The sequence below is a fragment of the Peromyscus maniculatus genome, chromosome 1, assembly GCF_049852395.1.
Source record: "Peromyscus maniculatus bairdii isolate BWxNUB_F1_BW_parent chromosome 1, HU_Pman_BW_mat_3.1, whole genome shotgun sequence".
Taxonomy (NCBI): Eukaryota; Metazoa; Chordata; class Mammalia; order Rodentia; family Cricetidae; genus Peromyscus; species Peromyscus maniculatus.
In genome coordinates, this window is record NC_134852.1 from 151,675,618 (window position 1) to 151,692,686 (window position 17,069).

General features: G+C 52.7%; 2 protein-coding genes across 4 annotated transcripts in view; both read left to right on the plus strand.

The window, feature by feature from the left end:
* The first annotated feature begins 476 nt into the window (after positions 1 to 476).
* Tmem80 (transmembrane protein 80) lies at positions 477 to 8,379 on the plus strand. Of its 2 annotated transcripts, none has more exons than XM_006977220.4 (5): positions 477 to 602; positions 4,795 to 4,814; positions 5,529 to 5,622; positions 5,705 to 5,797; positions 7,432 to 8,379. In XM_006977220.4, exons 1-5 carry the CDS (start codon positions 584 to 586, stop codon positions 7,635 to 7,637), a joined length of 432 nt encoding a protein of 143 aa, XP_006977282.1. In that variant the 5' UTR covers positions 477 to 583; the 3' UTR covers positions 7,638 to 8,379. The 2 variants fall into 2 exon arrangements, with proteins under 2 accessions (XP_006977282.1, XP_076420009.1); XM_076563894.1 differs by having other exon boundaries at positions 546 to 602; positions 4,795 to 4,811; positions 5,441 to 5,622.
* Positions 7,432 to 17,069, plus strand: part of Eps8l2 (EPS8 signaling adaptor L2) — a 28,106-nt gene continuing 18,468 nt past the window's right edge. The window contains exons 1-7 of one of the 2 annotated variants that reach the window (XM_015996066.3): positions 7,432 to 7,633; positions 8,987 to 9,112; positions 10,166 to 10,257; positions 10,787 to 10,950; positions 13,897 to 14,020; positions 14,227 to 14,282; positions 15,120 to 15,184. In XM_015996066.3, coding sequence (XP_015851552.2) covers positions 13,977 to 14,020; positions 14,227 to 14,282; positions 15,120 to 15,184 — 165 coding nt within the window. In that variant the 5' untranslated portion in view covers positions 7,432 to 7,633; positions 8,987 to 9,112; positions 10,166 to 10,257; positions 10,787 to 10,950; positions 13,897 to 13,976. The remainder of the gene's footprint in view (positions 7,634 to 8,986; positions 9,113 to 10,165; positions 10,258 to 10,786; positions 10,951 to 13,896; positions 14,021 to 14,226; positions 14,283 to 15,119; positions 15,185 to 17,069) is intronic. The other variant, XM_076563763.1, reaches the window with a different exon arrangement.

Consider the following 17,069-nt stretch of genomic DNA (forward strand, 5'->3'; position numbering starts at 1 on the left):
TTGGGCCGAGGCCGCCCGAAGCCACCGCCCGAGCAGCGACCGAAGAGGCTGTCTGACGCCCGCCGAGCCGAGCCGAAGCCGCCCGCCGAGCCCAGCCGATTTCCCGAGTGTGGAACCGAGAAGCTCCGAAGTTTCCCGAAGCGAAGAGTCGAGTCAGTACGAATGGTTCCGAAGCTCCACGGAAGCTTACGAGCGTTTCTTCCTCGGTGCCTAGGAGGCTCATCTGATTGTGGTCACCGGCCGATAGGGCTGGTCGGCTCTGGGCAGTTTCTCGCTGGCTTCCAACGAAGTTTAGGTTCGCCGACCGACCCTGGCGCCACTGGACTTTTCCAACCCCCTCTGGCGGCGGCGGAAGCCGAGCCCACACGAGGCCTAGCCGAACTCCGCCGAACGTCTCCGAGCAGGATTCTCCGGAGCCTCAGTGCCCGCCTCCTCCTGTCCGAAAGCTCCCGAGTGTTGCCGGACGGGAGAATCGGGCCTCGGCCGCGGTCGGCCGCCCGCAGCACCGCGCGGCGGGAGGAGCGAAGATGGCGGGAGGGTGCGGCCAAGAGGCTGCTGGGATTGTGGCGGACCCAGCGGCAAAATGGCGGCCGTGCGGCCAGGTGAGGCGGGCGGGGCTATACGGGCGCCGGGACAGTGTGGTCGTGCTGTCGCGATGAGAGGCCATTTGGGCTAGCTCCGCAACTCCTCTCATTGTCACCTCGCAATTCCGGGCCCTGGTGGCTGAAGCCCACTAGTACGGATTTCTGCGCCGGAGCTGGGGGGGAGGGGGCATGTCTTCCGGTTGGGCGTGAGCTTGGGGCACTTCGGGGATCCGGCGGTTTCCCTGAAGCTCTTCTCTGTACACCAGGGACATACCCGAGATACACACTGGGGGACCCCCGTATACAACCGTACAACGCCTATGCACCCAGCACCCACCGGCGGCTCACCCACGGTACACTACCGAAGCCCACAACCATAGCTCGGTAAAACTGACCCGCATGGCAGGCATACTTGTGGCTCATCCTGAGCATACCCGCTGCTCACCCGTAGCACACACTTGACACACCCGTTTCTCAGCAAGCGCTACACCCTTGGCATACCGGGCTAGCATACTGAAGTTACTCGGAACACAACCATAGCACATTTTCAGCTCACCCCTGGCAGAGCTGCCGCCCACCCCAGGGGTAAGGATAAGGAGGAATTAAGTTTGTGGGAAGAAATAAAAGATGATGATTTAGACTATCTCAAACAGCTAGAGCAGGCTTGTGCCAGAGACATGACTATCATGTTGACTACCATGTCCTGGCCACATGATGATCAGGACACGGGATCCAATCACTCAATAACCAGAGTTCAAGATAACAGATTATGTAAGGGAAGGAGTGCTTGTTAAGCGCATACTAGGTAAGTTAGCTCTTTTCCTTAGACAAACTGGTTTTGGAACTTCAGGGTCTGTTGTCTCTTTTTGCAACCATGGAGTATCTAGGGTAGGGGTCAACTGCTTTTCTTTTGGACTCTGTGTGTCTGGAGTCAGGACCAGCTGCTTTTCTTCTGCAATACCCAAATAGCTGGCTTTCTGGAACTTTGAGCTAAGTTTTAGGGCCTCGGCTTTTGGTGGGATTCTTTTTACCAATTATAGCCATGACACACCTGCTGTTTGCCCTGGGATACACCATGACACACCTGCAGCTCACTACAGATTTATTCAAAGCACGTGCTGGGACATACTCAAGATATTCATAGCATGCATGCAGCTCACCCTAAGCACACCTATAGTTCTCCCCAGTACATCCATGGCATACCTAAGGTACCTCTGGCACACCTGGCACACACCAGACACAACCATGATATAGTGTCAGCTTACCCTGGGTGAATGCACACCTGTGTATTCACACACACTCATGCCCCTGTGGCTTACTTGAGTCCTGGGCAGCCAGAAGCTGCTGTAGCCCACATTTCACCATGGCGGAGTCCCATGCCCAATGACCCGGGTGATGTGTGGGCAGACAGGGCCAGGTGCCAGCGGTGTGAGTCAGAAGGTGGTCACAGCCAGCTCAGACCTGTGCTTGTCCATCCATCCATCCATTCTCCCAAATGTTCCTTAATGGAACATGTTTCAGGAATGTGATTTACTACACGGGCAGCCTAGGCTGCCTGGCACTTACTGCCATACTGCTTCATTTAGTATCTGCCGCAGGCTTGGAAGTGCTATTGTTGTGTGCATATTTAGAGTAAAAAGAAATGCCTATACAAAATTCCTATAGAGAACGTGGTCTTGGGATTAAGTCACATAAAAGGCCCAGTTTCCAGGCTGGGCTGTTGGCCTACTCCACTCATCCATCAGTTGAGAGGCTGAGTCAGGAAGATGGCCTTGAGTTCCAGGCCAGACAGGTCAGAGCTACTTAGTGATGTCCTGTCTCAAATTAAAACAAAACAAACAAACAAACAAACAAACAAAAAGAGTATAGTCCCAGCACTTGGTAGACTGAGGCAGGAGTACAAATTCAAGGTCAGCCTGGGCTACACAGGAGACCTTGTCCCCAAAAAAAGGAATAGTTCCTACCAGAAGAGCCTTTGTCACACCAAGAAAACACGTATTCTTTTACTCCACAGTGAACATCTGCCCTGTATCTGTTGATAGCCACACTGTGATTACCAAAAATCATTGAAAAAGAAAGTGTTAAGTCCCAAAAGTCAGACAGCAATTCAGTCAGATGAACTCCTGTCGGGTTGAAAGTGTTAGAATTGTTTTAATTAATTAGTTATTTTAAAGTGCCATTTAAGCTGGGCTTAGTGGAGCACACCTCTAATTCAAATCACTCGGGAGGCAGAGGCAGGCAAATCTCTGTGAGTTCTAGGCCAACTTAGTCTACATAGGGAGTTTTGGGAAAGCCGGGGCTACATGATGAGACCCTGTCTCTGAAAATAAATATATATTATGCCATTTGAGGGTTTTATACAGTATTTTTTTAAAAATGTTTTATTATATGCATGTGAACAGGAACACTTGAGTGCAAGATGCCCACAGAAGCCAGAAGGCAAAATGTGGACTGTCCTGAAAACCCTGGGGGAGAATGGTCTATGTAAGCTATCTGGAGGATCGGGTGTCGGGGTCCTTCTGGCTTCTGTGGGCATCTTGCACTCAAGTTATAGACATTTGTGGCTGCCTGATGTGGATGCTGGGAACCAAACTTGGGTCTTCCTTAGGAACAGTATGTGCTTTTACCAGCTAAACCATCTCTCCAGCCCCCTCCCTATATAGTATTTTTCTCAAGTCTCACAATTTTGATCTTTAACAATAAATGGCAGCAGATACAATTTAAATGTTTCTGCTACCTTTTTTTTTGGGGGGGGGTGTACCATTGTTGGGGATTGGGCCCAGGACTTTTGCATGCTAGACAAGTGTCTTTTATATACATCCCAGCCCTGATACTAGGTGTTATAAAAGGATCCAAAGGGCCGGGGCGGTGGTGGTGGTGGTGGTGGTGGTGGTGGTGGTGGTGGTGGTGGTGGTGGTGGTGGTGCACGCCTTTAATCCCAGCACTGGGAGGCAGAACCAGGCGGATCTCTGTGAGGTCTACAGAGTGAGATCCAGGATAGGCATCAAAACTACACAAAGAAACCCTGTCTTGTAGTGGGGGGATCCAAAGGGAGGCTGGAGAGATGACTCGGCTGTTAAGAGCACAGGTTGCTCTTTCAGAGGATTCAGGTTTGATTCCCAGAACCCATGTGGCAACTCACAGCCATCTGTAACTCCGCTCCCAGGGAACCTGACACCCTCTTCTGGCCGCTGCTGGCACTTCATGCATGAGGTGCACAGACATACATACAGGCAGAACACTCATACATGTAAATAAAACTAAAGGGGGAAATTGTAAAAATTTTAAAAAAGATTCAAAGGGAAGAAAAACCCCCACTGACATAAAACCAACCCAAATAATGACAGGTATCTAGGTAGCCTAGTTTAGCTGGGACCTGGAAAAGAACAGATCAGGTTTACTAGAGCACCCTGTGGAAACATGATGCCACCCCAGTCACACTTGGCTTCCTGCTCCCACACGTGTGCCCGCCAGGAGGCTGTCCAAAGGCTGTTACTAATGTCCTGTGTTTACCACTTGATGACCCGCCCATGCAAGAGTCCACCTCTCCAGAGTAGGCAGCTTCAAGCTGGCCTTCCAAGTCGAGTGACCCACGGGATCTCACAAAGCACTGCTTCCTTTTCTGCTGCAACCCCAGGGAGCACAGGAGACAGAGCAGAAGATGTGCACAGCTTGGGTTCAGGCGCTGCTGTCTGCTCAGAAGGCAGCTTCTTTTATAGGAGGTTTTGGCCAAATTCGGAGTTTTTATGGTGTGCATACACATGTAGAGACGTGCACAGCATGAGTGTGCAGCCAGTGTGAGACTACAGACAGGCAGCCTGACCCAGGTCACATTCCACCCAGGGATGGGCCAGGCAGGTTTTCAAGTACAAAACTTCAGACTCAGAGACACACGGGAGGTTCCATTACACCCTAGAGCTGACTCTCACAAGATGAAGGAGAATAACACCTACATGGAACATGAGATGTTCTGAGAGGCAGCATAACTACACGGATGCTTTAAAAAGAACCCCCCCTCCCCCAGACAGTTATTTTTGGAGAAGTGAATAAAATTCTATCAGAAAGCAATGTCCTAGGAGGCATGGATGTAGAGGTGATGCGGGAACCCAGCTGTGGCCATGGTTTATCTCCATTTATAAACATGGAATCAGAGAACTAAATGACTGCCATGTTGCTGTTGATGTCTTACTGGCAATCCTTTGTCTTCCAGGGAGAGGCTCCTTCAAGGTGGTATCCTGCTGCTGTTGCTTCCCAAGGCCTTGACCAAGCATAGCCCCTTTAAGGGCAGGACCACAGTGATTAGCTGGCCTGACACACTCAGCTCTCTGCCTTTTTGTGCCTTTCATTCTCCCCCCCCACCCCCCATTTTCCTTTGCTTAAATTCTGACTAGTAACTTGTAAGAAGGAGAGGTATTCCCTGGTGTGCTGGCTCTGTCACTCACCAGCTCAGCCCTGTTCCCTTCACAGGCCTGGTATGTTATAGGGATTGGCCACTTGCCTGCCACCAACCAAACCAGCATGGCAGGAGGTGAAACCTATTACTTTGAGTGGCCAAGTAATACATTTTCTCTAAAGAAAATGAGAAGGACCCTCTTTGTGACTCATGACACAAATCAGAATGAAGAACCCCCTCTGTCCTGCCTACATCTGCTGATAACTGGGGTACTTAGGCCATGCCCTACCAGGGTGGGAGGGGTCCAGCATCACTCTTGTGACCACTAGGTGCCCTCAGGTGAGCGAGCACTCCAGGAGCCCATGTAGCAGTAGAAGCCCCAGGTAGGCAGGAGCCAGTGGCTGGGTTCCGTGACCGTCTGTAGATACCCTGTTGGAACTTACCCAGACCTGCTGATTTACAGCTGTGGGTGGCAGGATAGGCCTTTCTGCTTGGCCATCTGAGTAGGTGTACTCCATTGGTGAGCTTAAGGATCCTTGATGACTTACCAGCTCTCATCAGTTCCTCTTCAGATGCTGTTTCACGTCAGTGGGCTGTACTATGCCCTGTACTTCCTAGCTACATTCCTGATGATTGCATATAAAAGTAAGTTCTGAGTGCCAGGCCCATCAAAGAAATTGTGCCCCTAATACGCTCATCTGAGTTCTGGCTGTATGTGTGTTCCTAGGTCAGGTTTTCAGCTATCCTGGTAACTATCTGGTCCTGGATCTGGTCCTCTTGCTTCTGATGGGGATTCTCGAGGTAGCTCGACTATACCTAGGTGAGTTGGCTGTGAAACCATAAAATGCTTGTGATCCCATAGGTGTTCTTTCAGACTTTCTGAACTTTTAAGTATTAATCGTTGTATAGTGTGGGTCTTGGAGACATTTTCGTTCAGGCAGCTTTGCCAGGTGCTTTGCAGAGTCGCCTATGGAGTCACTAAGTATTAAGAGTCACCTATGGAGTCACTAAGTATTAAGCTTTTGTTCAGAAGCTATGCTCCAAGGATAGACAGGTGACATCCTCCTGTCTGGAAGGATGTGTGGACTGCAGCTGTCCTCAGACCAGAAGCCCAGCCTAAAATAGGGCTCCACAGTGCTCCCCTCACCTGCCCTCATCCCTATTGCTTTCGGCAGTCAGGGAGAAAGTCTGGTAGAGAGGGAGTCTGGAGTATTTGCCAGATCCCTGCAAAGACAGGGGACCCTGCCTCCCCAGCACACTTTGTCACATCAGGTCCCACCTTGAGGTCACTCTTAGCCAGTTGCCTCTTTATTTTATTTATTTATTCGTGTATTTATTTATAAGACAGTCTTATGTAACTAAGGCTGGCCTTGAACTCCTAATCCTTCTGTCTCTTCCTCCTGAGTGTTGAAATTGTAGGCATGCATCAGCATGTCCAGTTTTTATGCATTGGTAGGCTCAAACCCAGGGCTCACGAATGCTAGACAAGCACTGTATCCCCATCCCTTCCCTTTTTTCTAAGTCACACAGTTCATTTAGATAAGGGTTAGGGTTCTTCCTCCCAGAGCTGGCTGCAGTGATGGGCACATGTCTAGGTCCCTAGCTCTGCCCCTGCTCTTTCCTATACTCAGTTCCAGACGTGTAAATAAGGCGTCTCATCCAGGTACATGGCACTGTCAGGCTCTGATCCCTCTCTTTTGATTGGATCTGGAACCTTCCCTCCCCCTCTGCTGGGAGTGGCAAGTATCCTCTCTGCTCATCTTAGACAGAGCCCCAGTGTCTGCTGCCATGGACTGTGCTGGATGGAGTTTGTACAGCTTTCGTAGTAGGCAGTGCTGCCCATGGGGTGCAGAGACTGTCACCACATCAATAAAGAGTCAGGCCAACCCTTTACAGTGCCCTGTAGGGGGGCTGTCAGCATTGGACCTCTCCAAGCACTTGGCATTCAGCAGGCCCTTAAGCACTCCCCACCACTAGAATCAGCATAATCAGACACCCAGGGTTAGGGTCCGAGAACCTTCAGATTTCCCCAGCATCTGGGGTCAGCAGACGCTCAGGCACCTCTGGCAGCTGGTCAGCTATTGGCAGCTCCAAGTTGGCATTTTCCATGACTGACCCATTTGTTTGTAATGTTTTTCATAAGTATTCATGAAATTTTCCAGAACCAACTTGCCTTAGCCCAGAGTAAAATATTTTTAGATATTTTAAACAAAATCCTTTTGATCCCACTTGGATTTAGAAAAAGGTGGCAAATGCCCACAGTTTTAAAACCACACTGTGTCTCAAGAGTACAGAATCCGAGATTGACCCGTTGCTGACGTGGAGTGGCCTGAGAGGGCAGTTTTCCCGAATCCTGTGACTTCATTGACCCTTAGCAAGCACAGCACCTGGAGCTGGGCAGCTGGTGGGGTGTCCTGTGGCCCCTGCCTCATTCTCATCTGTGCTCTTTTCCAGGCACGAAAGGCAACCTGACCGAGGCTGAAGTGCCGCTGGCTGCCAGCCTGGCATTCACAGCACTCAGTGGCCTCCTTTCTGTTCACTTCCTGCTCTGGCAGACCTTGGTACTGTGGATGGACTCGGTCCTCAGCACCATTCTCCTGGTGCTGCATGGGCTGGAGGCTGGCTTGCAGGTGGTGGTCATTGCTGACTTCATCAGGTAGACAGACCAGGATAACCTACAGAGCAGTGCTCCTCAGCTTCCAGTCAACTCCTTTGCTCCCAGACACAAAGGGTATCTTTTTTTTATTGATTGTCTGTAGATGGATGTAAATGGTTTGTAAATCTTTTTTAGTGAGGGGTGTACGGGAACCAGGGAGGGACAAACTTAGGAGCCTAGATGTCCTCATGTCATGTGGCTGGGGTCCTGGCTGTAGCAGCAGGACCACCAGTGATTGCCAGGCCAGTGGAAGGCAAAGCCCTTCAGGAAGTCAACATCTGAGGGCAGCCCAGAGCTCCACCCTGTCTCAGCCCCAGACAGCAGCATCCTGGCAGAAGGACTTGGCTCTGTTGCTCTGTCACCATGGGTTTTCTCACAGGAATGACTGACTTCCGTGCTTCCCACACTGGCCCTGCTTCTTGTTCTGAGAACGGCCTGTACCGTTTCCAGGCCTTGGTTCAGGCCTGGGATCACTCTGGAGCTGCAGGATGGCAGGCCCTGTGTTCCAGTGTCCCCCCAATTTGGCTCCCCATAAGGCCAGCACTGAATAAAACTCTCTAGTTTCCAAAAGGAAACAAAAGCAAGTATATACCAGGTGTGGTGCCACACAAACACCTTTAATCCCAGCACCCAGGAGGCAAAGGCAAGCCTGTCTTTGTAAATTCAAAGCCAACCTGGTCTACATAGTGATTGCAGGTCAGCCAGGGTTACATAGTGAGACTTTGTCTTTAAAAAAAAAAACAAAACACACACACACAAAAGCAAAAGTAGGGGTGGGTGGGGCTGAAGAGATGGCTCAGAGGTTAAGAGCACTGGCTGCTCTTCCAGAGGACCCAGGTTCAATTCCCAGCACCCACATGGCAGCTCACATCTGTCTGTAACTCCAGTTCCAGTGGATTTGACACCCTCACACAGATATACATGCAGGCAAAACACCAATGCACATAAAATAAAAATAAATTTTTTAAAATAAACAGGCCAGAGAACTGTGTGTGTGATGTTACCTCAGCTCCTTTCGGTGGGGTGGAGGGGTGGAGGGTGGTTTGTAGGGGACAGAGACAGAATGGAAGAACAGCGTTTAGCCTGGGAGTCTGTCCCAGTCCATTAAACTGTAGCTTCTGTCGAGTGCCACCTGAGTTCCGTCTCATCTCTTGCTTTTCTATTCCTAGCCCATTTTTTCTTAAGAAGTATTTAAGCAGTTTTTTTTGAAACAGATTCTTTCATTTGTTTCTGTTACGTGTTGTCTGTTTGTGATACTATGCCTAATTATCTAGTTTCTCTTTTAAAAAAAAATAAATAAGTAGTTATGCTGTCGTGAGTTTGTCTTAATTATAACCACCTACCTTCCCCCAGGGTCCAGTAGAGAGGAGCACATCCTGTTGCCTCTTCTCAGCTCTGTCCTGGGACTCGCCCTGTACTTTCTACCTCTCTCTACCCCAGGAACTACCGAGAAGCTCCCTGTGGAGTGTGTTGAGAGTGGTAGGTTGCTGGGCCATCCAGGACCTTCTCTGGGACCAGGGGCCCGTCTGTGCTCATGGGTCTTTGGCTGATTTCCTTTAACCCATATCTCCCAGAGACCATGGTAAATACCAGGATGGCCTGGAGACATGCTCTCCCTGTCCCACAGGCAGGCTTGGGAAGGACCAGTGATCTAGAAAGCCTAGGGGCACTTCCCTCTCCACTGGCCCTGTAGCTCAAGCAAGTCTAGTCTGGGTAATACAGAATGGGCTAAGGCTAGTGCATCTGGGGGCCTCAGCCACTCCCCGCACATCAAGTCAGGGCCTCAGTTGGGAAGGCAGCTTGTCACCTTCCCACAGAGTAAGCCAGAGTTTCAAGCCTTTAACAAGTGATATAATTATAATTCTACTCTTACTGGCCACATGGAGGTGGTATTTCAGGTGGCCCAGAGTGGACATCAGCTACAACCAACAGCTTGGGCTACCTGGAAACAAAGTCAGTGAACACTGGTAGCAGCTCTAGGGAGCCCCGCCTGAGCTGCCTTACATGTTTCCCACACCACCCTTACCCAGCTCTGCCCAGGAATGTCAGGGCCAGCACATGCACCTGCCCCTCCCTTTACACAGCTGAACACTTGACCCCTGCTTTCTGGGCCAGGGCAAGGTCACAGGCAGAGCAAGATTGGGCCAGTTCTGTGAGGTCAGCAGTAAGGGCTGGGACCCAGGAAGCCTCTCTGGGGTTCATCAGGAGCTGGGCCTGGAGGACCAAGTCCACCTCTGCCACCCAGCTTACCCGTGGTGTCCCAGACAGAGTGTATCAGGAGGGTCAGTGCTGCTGGCCCTATGTACGGAGCAGAGCGCTCAATGCCCTAGGAAGTGAGTGCTAACTGCCCACTCAGGACAAACATGCCAGGGCCCTGCCTTCTGGGACTGTAGCCTGGGCCCCTGACTTCCTGGCAGCACCCATTTCCTCTGTCCCAACTCAGGGAACAATAGCCGGGACCTTAGGGTCCCTTGTTCACATCAGGGCAGTACCCTTGGCTAGTGGGCCATAACTCCATTTGTTTCCTCCTAGCCAGCCAGTTGACTGCTCTAAATTCACCCATTCTTGGCCCGAGCTGTCAGCAGAGTGGGCAGGGTATTCTGGAAGTCAACACGGTGGTACAGGTAACTCTCCATAAATAGCCCATCCCTCAGGGGATGCTCCAGCTGGACAGACTTTAGGAGTTCCTATATGTGAAGGAGGGAGAGGCCCCCACCCAGGAGGCCTAAAAGCTCTCAGACTCAAAAGCCTTGAACCCAATATCCCAGACCCCAGACTGAACCACTGAAGAGCTCTAGCTCTGTCCCAGTGCAACCTGGGGGTGGAGGGCACCTGATGGGGGCCTTGTTGAAAGCCCCGCACGGCTTGCAGCCCTCATAAGCTTCATCCAGTACTGCCCCTGCAGGCCGGTCCAGGCCCCCACCTGCTGCGGCAGGTTAGCCAGTTAGAGCAGCTGGGGCCGCACCCTGCACTTCAGGCCCAGGTGCGAAGGGGCCCCAGGTGCTTTGGGGACCGCTGGGAGGACAGATGGAGGCGAGGGAGGCGGAACTGTGCTGGCGGGAGGAGGGTGGGGGGAGTGGTGCCCCAGGCCCGCCCCCTTCCTTCAGCCTCCCGGGTGCCCACTCCCGGGTGACTCGGTAACCTGTCGCTCAGGTTCCTCCTCTCCCAGCCCCGCCCCGGCCTATCCGGCCCAGCAGAGGTCCCGCCTGTCCGGGGAGAGAGAGCTCCACTGCCGCCGAGGCTCTGACAGACGGCCGGGCGGACAAACTGACCTAGGAGACTAGCCAGGCGCCGGCGCTGGCTGCCGGAGCAAACAGGTGAGCGCTTCAGCCAGGGAGTTTGCCAAGCTGGGTCTCAGTTTCCCAGAGTGGTCATGGGATGTGGATCTCTGGCCCGAGACTCTGGGTCGGGCGTTGGGTTTGGAGGGCAACCCAGCTGAGGACACCTGAGTGGGAGGTTTGGGATGATCTGGATCGCGGGACTCTGGGGACAGCTAAGTCTGGGTTTGGGGCTGCGGGTGGGCCGTAGGAACTTGGGAGAGAGGCTGGGCCTGAGTCTTCTTTGGACTTGTAGCCCAAGAACCGCTCGGCTGAGGCCCGGTCGGTCCAGCGGGCGGCGGCCAATGTTCAATGATATTTTTAAGCCAGTGGTGTGTGACTCACTCGCCCTGGTCCCGGCCCCCTCCCAGCCCTGGGGCGGATGAGGGGAACCTGGCAGTTGACAGGAGAGGTGGTGAGGACGGGAGGCCCTTCATTCCATCCAGCAGGCAGGACCTCCTTCAGGGTCTGACTCTGGAGTGCGCATACCACCCAGTGCCTGAAGGTTGGCTTTTCCTGCCTGCCTGAGCCCAAAAGAAACCCACAGCCAGGAAAACATCAGTCTGGGTCAGTCTCCAGGTCAAAGTTGGGGTGTGGAGTCTCAGGGGTAGCAGGGAGAAGCTGGAAGTAGATCCTATGGTGATGGGAGATCAACCAGTGGGAGGGCCTATGGACATCCACAGCTTGGCTGCCCAAGGTCCCTGGGACTGACAAGTCTGTGCTCCCACATGAAGGTATGCCCTGAGGCAGGGAAGGGGAGGCATGTCCACAGATCATCTCTGCTGTCTCCCCTCTGCAGCCTTCCTTGGCTGTTGAGGGAGGCAGGCCACTGCTGGGCCCCTCCCACCCTGGACTGTGGTCCTAATTGTGCATAGACCTCTACTAGACCTGTCTGTTAACCGGGACTGGTTGGCCCGTCACTCCCACCCAGCCTGCCTGGACCTCTTCTGGTGCACCCATCCCCTCCCACCAATAGCTTTCCAGTTTATCTCAGCCTCTGTTGCTCCCCCCTGATGATTCCTGAGCTTTGTTCCCAGAGTAGGACCCAGCCAGGACCCAAGGGACTCCCCCATTCCATTCCAGGGCCACACCCAGCTCCCACGAGGACAGCCAAGAGCCCAGGTGACTAAGCTGACCCCTCCCCAAGGTCACTCAGCATGTAGAGCTGGAATTTGAACTTGGAGCCAGTTCTTCCACCCTCCTTGCCCTGCCAGGGCCTCCTCCCCGTCCACTGCAGAACCTACCTACCAAACACTCCAGCATGCTGGGCCTCCCTTCAACCCGGAAAATGGCTACAGTAAATCAGTAAAACACCTACTGGGCCTGGGTGTTCCGTCTTCACCAGCAGTGGATTATGTAGATTTCCTGTCCCTCACCCACCCCACCCCCCTTCAGCTGTAGGCGCCTCCTGGGAGTGAGCCTTTTGCAGGCTAGAGGTAGCCCGGTGACATCCCTCCTACCTAGGCCTAAGGTCCTGGCCTAGATTCCCCCAAGGGCAGGGCTGCGTGTCCGAGCCTGTTCAGAGTCTGTGTGCCTTCAGGCCTGGGTCTCTAACAGTTTGTTTTGCCCTGGTGTGTGTATTCCTGGCCCCACGTGCTTGGTGCCCTTGGCTGAGCTAGCCAGGAATCCCATTAAGCAAACACTAGAACTCACCTACTGAGGTCATGAGCATTCCGGACATTCTCCATGGATAGGTGGACCTAGAAATCTGGCCCAGCCCCTTCTCACAAGCCAGGACCTGGGGTGTGGGTAGGAGTGCAGCAAGAGAGCTGGTCAAGCTAAGGCCTACAGTCCTCACCTCCTGGGAGCCCACCCCTCAAGACCTGGTCAAACCAGAAAGTACTAGAATACTACAGGCCTGCACCTGAGCCTTCATACCAGCATCCTGGCTGGTGGCCTTACCCCAGCATACTCAAATGCTAAAGCTAAAAGAGATGGTGGCCTTGCTGATAACATCAGACAGAGGTAGACTGTATGAGCTGGCCATAGAGCCCCAGAAGGACAGCCAGAAATGCCGTCTACCTGTCCCTCCAGGGGCATGAAGGTAGCCTATCACTGAAGGCTCCTCCAGCCCTCATTTCATGTCAGGCTTGCCCAGGCCACCAGCTTCTGTTATGTTCAGAGAAGGGTCCAGGTCTAGGATATAAGGAAAGTTTGCTCATACTGATGGTCATGCCTCAGTTTCCCCAAAATGTAGTTCGGAGAGGTCAGGGCTGAGAAGTCTATTCATGGAGGGGCCTTGCATGTGGTCGCCTGTGTTTGTACTGAGGAGGCCAACCACCCCAAAACTTCTGCCCTGCAACCACCCTCTCCGGGGTCACCCAAGAGCTGGCCTCCTTGCTGGATCTGGAGGAGCTGTCTCCTGTGGGCATGTCCACATGTATATGTAGGGGTCTCTTGGAGTGAAGCCTGGGGTAGGGAAGGAGTAGTGGGGTCTCTCTATACTTGGTGCCCTCCTGGGTGTCCAGCCTTACCCTCCCCTGCTATCCTCTCTCACTTCCTCGGGGTGTTTGTTTGTTTTTTCAGGACAGGGTTTCTCCGTGTAGTTTTGGTGCCTGTCCTGGATCTCTGCTCTGTAGGCCAGGCTGGCCTCGAACTCACAGAGATCCGCCTGGCTCTGCCTCCCGAGGAGTGCTGGGATTAAAGGAGTGTGTCATCAGACTTCCTCAGGGTTTTTGAAGGAGCTGTTCCCTCTCCTCAGAGTAATCCTCCCCCAGCCTCTCCTTCAAAGCCTCCCCGACAGCTTCTAGGAGCATCCCTGCAGAGAATCAAAGGTCTGAGGCCACCAGCAACAGTATGGGTCTGAAGGACTCTGCTTCCTGGGGATCCCCTGAGGAGTCCTGCCAGGCAGGGAGGTTCTAGTTCCTGGACCAGGAATAAGAAAGGAGACCCAGGCATAGCCTGCCTGGCCAGGAGAAAGTGTCAACTGAGCTCCTCTGTCCTCAGGTGGAAGCCAGGACCTGGGCTCTAGACTCCAGCCAGACTGAGGTCTGTCGACCTTGACACTGGCCACCACTGGGGACACCATGAGCCAGTCAGGGTCCATGAGCTGCTGTCCAGGAGCTGCCAAGTAAGTGTCCTACCTCCCCTCAAGTACCCCGGGTGTGAGTGTGTGTGTGTGTGTGTGTGTGTGTGTGTGTGTTTTCACACAGAGACTAGAAGGGAGTATTGAATCTCCTGGAGCTGGAGTTACAGGCAGTTATATGTATGTGGTGTGTATATGTGTGCTGTGTGTGTGTGCGTGAGCCTTGCCCTCACCTGCCTCTCCCCCTCCAGCGGCAGCCTGGGCCGGTCTGATGGTGTGCCCAAGATGAGCGCGAAGGACTTGTTTGGTGAGTGAAGTTTAAGGACAGCATGGACTTAAGGAAGATGAATGTGACCACGGTGATTCATCCCTGCTTGGCTCAAGGCTGAGCTCTAGCCTTGGGTCGTTCAAAGTGCCCAGAGGAGGCCTTTGGACCCTAATCCACTGAGAACTTTGGATGTCTATCTGCAAAACTCCCCAGCCACTGAACACTCTTTGCTATGCTGTAAGGGGAGAGGCCTTTACGAATAATTCAAGGAGCATTAATATTGATTCTCCTGTGCAGCCCTGCAACCCGATCGAGTAGGTGGGGTCAGATGGGACCCAGCTGCCAGGTATATGCTCCAGGGGACCAGGCTCCTTCTGCCCAGCCATGCCCCTCATTTGTGCCTCTGGATGCTGGATGCTAGATGCTAGAAGCTGGAGGCCTGGAAAGCAAGAGTTCCAGAGAGTGGGCCGTGTTCCGATGGTAGCTTGTAGGATAGGGAAGCCCTGGCCTGGACTCCTTCCCTAGGGAAGTGGACAGCCTCCATTACATAAGACTGAGTTTCCTGCCCACACCCAAACAAACCCTCAGTGAGAGGCTGCCCCCCACCCCCAACATGCTCTGAATAAGTCTCTGTCTTCTGAAGCCTCAGGTCCCCAGGGGTCCTGTCATAGGGCCAAGCCAGAGGGCCTCCTGTGGATCCCTCTTGTCCCCACAGGAGCCTCAGTGCTACTTTCCAGCCTGCATCCTCCCTAATGGCTGTGAGGGGTTCAGAGAGCAGCACCCTCATCTCAGTTCTCCTCTGTGCCTCCTGGGGGTCAAGTCCCACTAGACTGGGCCCTACTCTCTGGGGTGCATGACATCTGTCTCTCCAAACAGAGCAGAGGAAGAAGTACTCCAACTCCAACGTTATCATGCATGAGACGTCGCAGTACCATGTCCAGGTGAGGATCAGCAAACTCCCCCTCTTCCCTTCGTTCCTGGGACAGGTAGAGAAACTGAGGCTCAAGGAGAAGTGGGAAGGGAGAGCCAAGGACTGCCCCTGCTGGTCTTGGACCCAGCCAGGATGGGGACACAGCTTTCCTTAAGGCTGAGGGCGTTCATAGTGGAGCCTGTGTGGGGCCTGCTCTAGAAGTTGGTGACCGTGGCCCACACCACCCATGTCACTATGTAGCCCAGAAAAGACCATGGAAGGAAGTTGTCATCTTGGCCCCAAAACAAGGAACTGCACTGGGAGGAACGTGCTGGAACAAAGACACCCTTTATTGAGTGCTACAGGGAGCCTGGAGAGCACTGCTGAGTCTAGACATAACCTGTGCCCTTTGACCAGCTGCCAGCTTGAGTGGCCCTTCTCATCACTTTTAATTTGCCCCAAGCATTCAAGAACTGTCTTTTAAAATGTCCTGCCCGGGCCTGGGGGCGGGCTGGCTTCCTGGCCATAGCCTGAGCTTGTAGGATCATGAAGAAAGACAGAAGGAAGAAGGGGAGCCCCGGAGTAGCCAGCACTGGCAGTGGGTCCCCTGTATTGCTGGCTCTCCCCGGCCTCCTCACCCCACACAAGACCCATACCCCAATGTGAGGCAGGTTGCTGTCCTCGGGACCTTGCCTCCTTGTCTGTAGAATGGACCACAAGAGCCATCAGGAATCCCCATGGCTCCTCAGTCCTGCGGATCACCCACCTGGGCCAATGGGCTGTGACGTGGTGAGCGCAGCAGCTCAGTGTCCCAGGACAGGACTTGGAGGCACAGAGGGGTCACCTCTGGCCTCTTCCTCTGCAGACAGTGTGCCACCTTTCTCAGAAGGGGAACTTTGTCCTCCTTGGTGAGGAACTACCCGGAGCATCCAGCCTGGTTCCTGGACTTCAGTCCACACTGCTTACCTCTGCCCAGCTGTTGTGGGGACCTTTCCTGCCTGCTCAGAGGCCAGTGGAGCAGGGGTGTCATTAAGGTTTTTCTGCCCCTCTCCAATGGCTGAAAAAACAGTAGGGGGCCATTGAAGTTGTGCTTACTTCTTTTGACTTTGTTTTTTACAATAAATTAAGGGAGGGATGCAGCTCTGTTGCCATCACAGTGGGACATAGAACAGTTCCCCCACTCCTAGACTTCTCCACACCTCCTCGGGTTCAGTGCCACCCAACCCCAACCCCTAGCAATGCTGGTCCGTCTTGCATCCCCAACACTTGTCTTTTTGAAGACTATTGTCCTAAAAGGGAGATGCTGTAGTTCACAACCACCTTTGTTTATCGCTACGTGAACTTACTTTGAGAAAACCATGTACAGAGTGTGAGAAGACTTTCCTATCATCTCTTCCACGGCCCAGTCCAGGCTTTCCCCTACCACTGCCCTGCTTCAGGTATGCAGGGGTGCCCTGGCTTTATAGAAATATTTGTGCATATGGTTAGACATGTAGATTAGAAATAGCTTCCACTATGCTGAGCATAGTGGCACATGCCTTGAATTCCAGCACTTGGGAGGCAGAGGCAGAGGCAGTTGGATTTCTGTGAGTTCAAGACCAGACTGATCTACACAGAGAGTTCCAAGATTCTGCTTACATAGAGAGACCTTGTCTTTAAAAAAAAAAAAAAAAATCGGGGTTGGGGATTTAGCTCAGTGGTAGAGCACTTGCCTAGCACATGGAACCTCCTGGGTTCGGTCCTCAGCTCCAGGGGAAAAAAAAAAAAGACAAAAAAAAAAAAAAAAAAAAACTTCCTCCATTAGGTAATTTGTTAACTAAAGTGTGTCATTGTCTTTTGGTGAGCAGACACATTTGATTTTGGAGACATCTAGTTATATGCCCATTTTTCTTTTCTGGTTATTTATTAATCTCCAA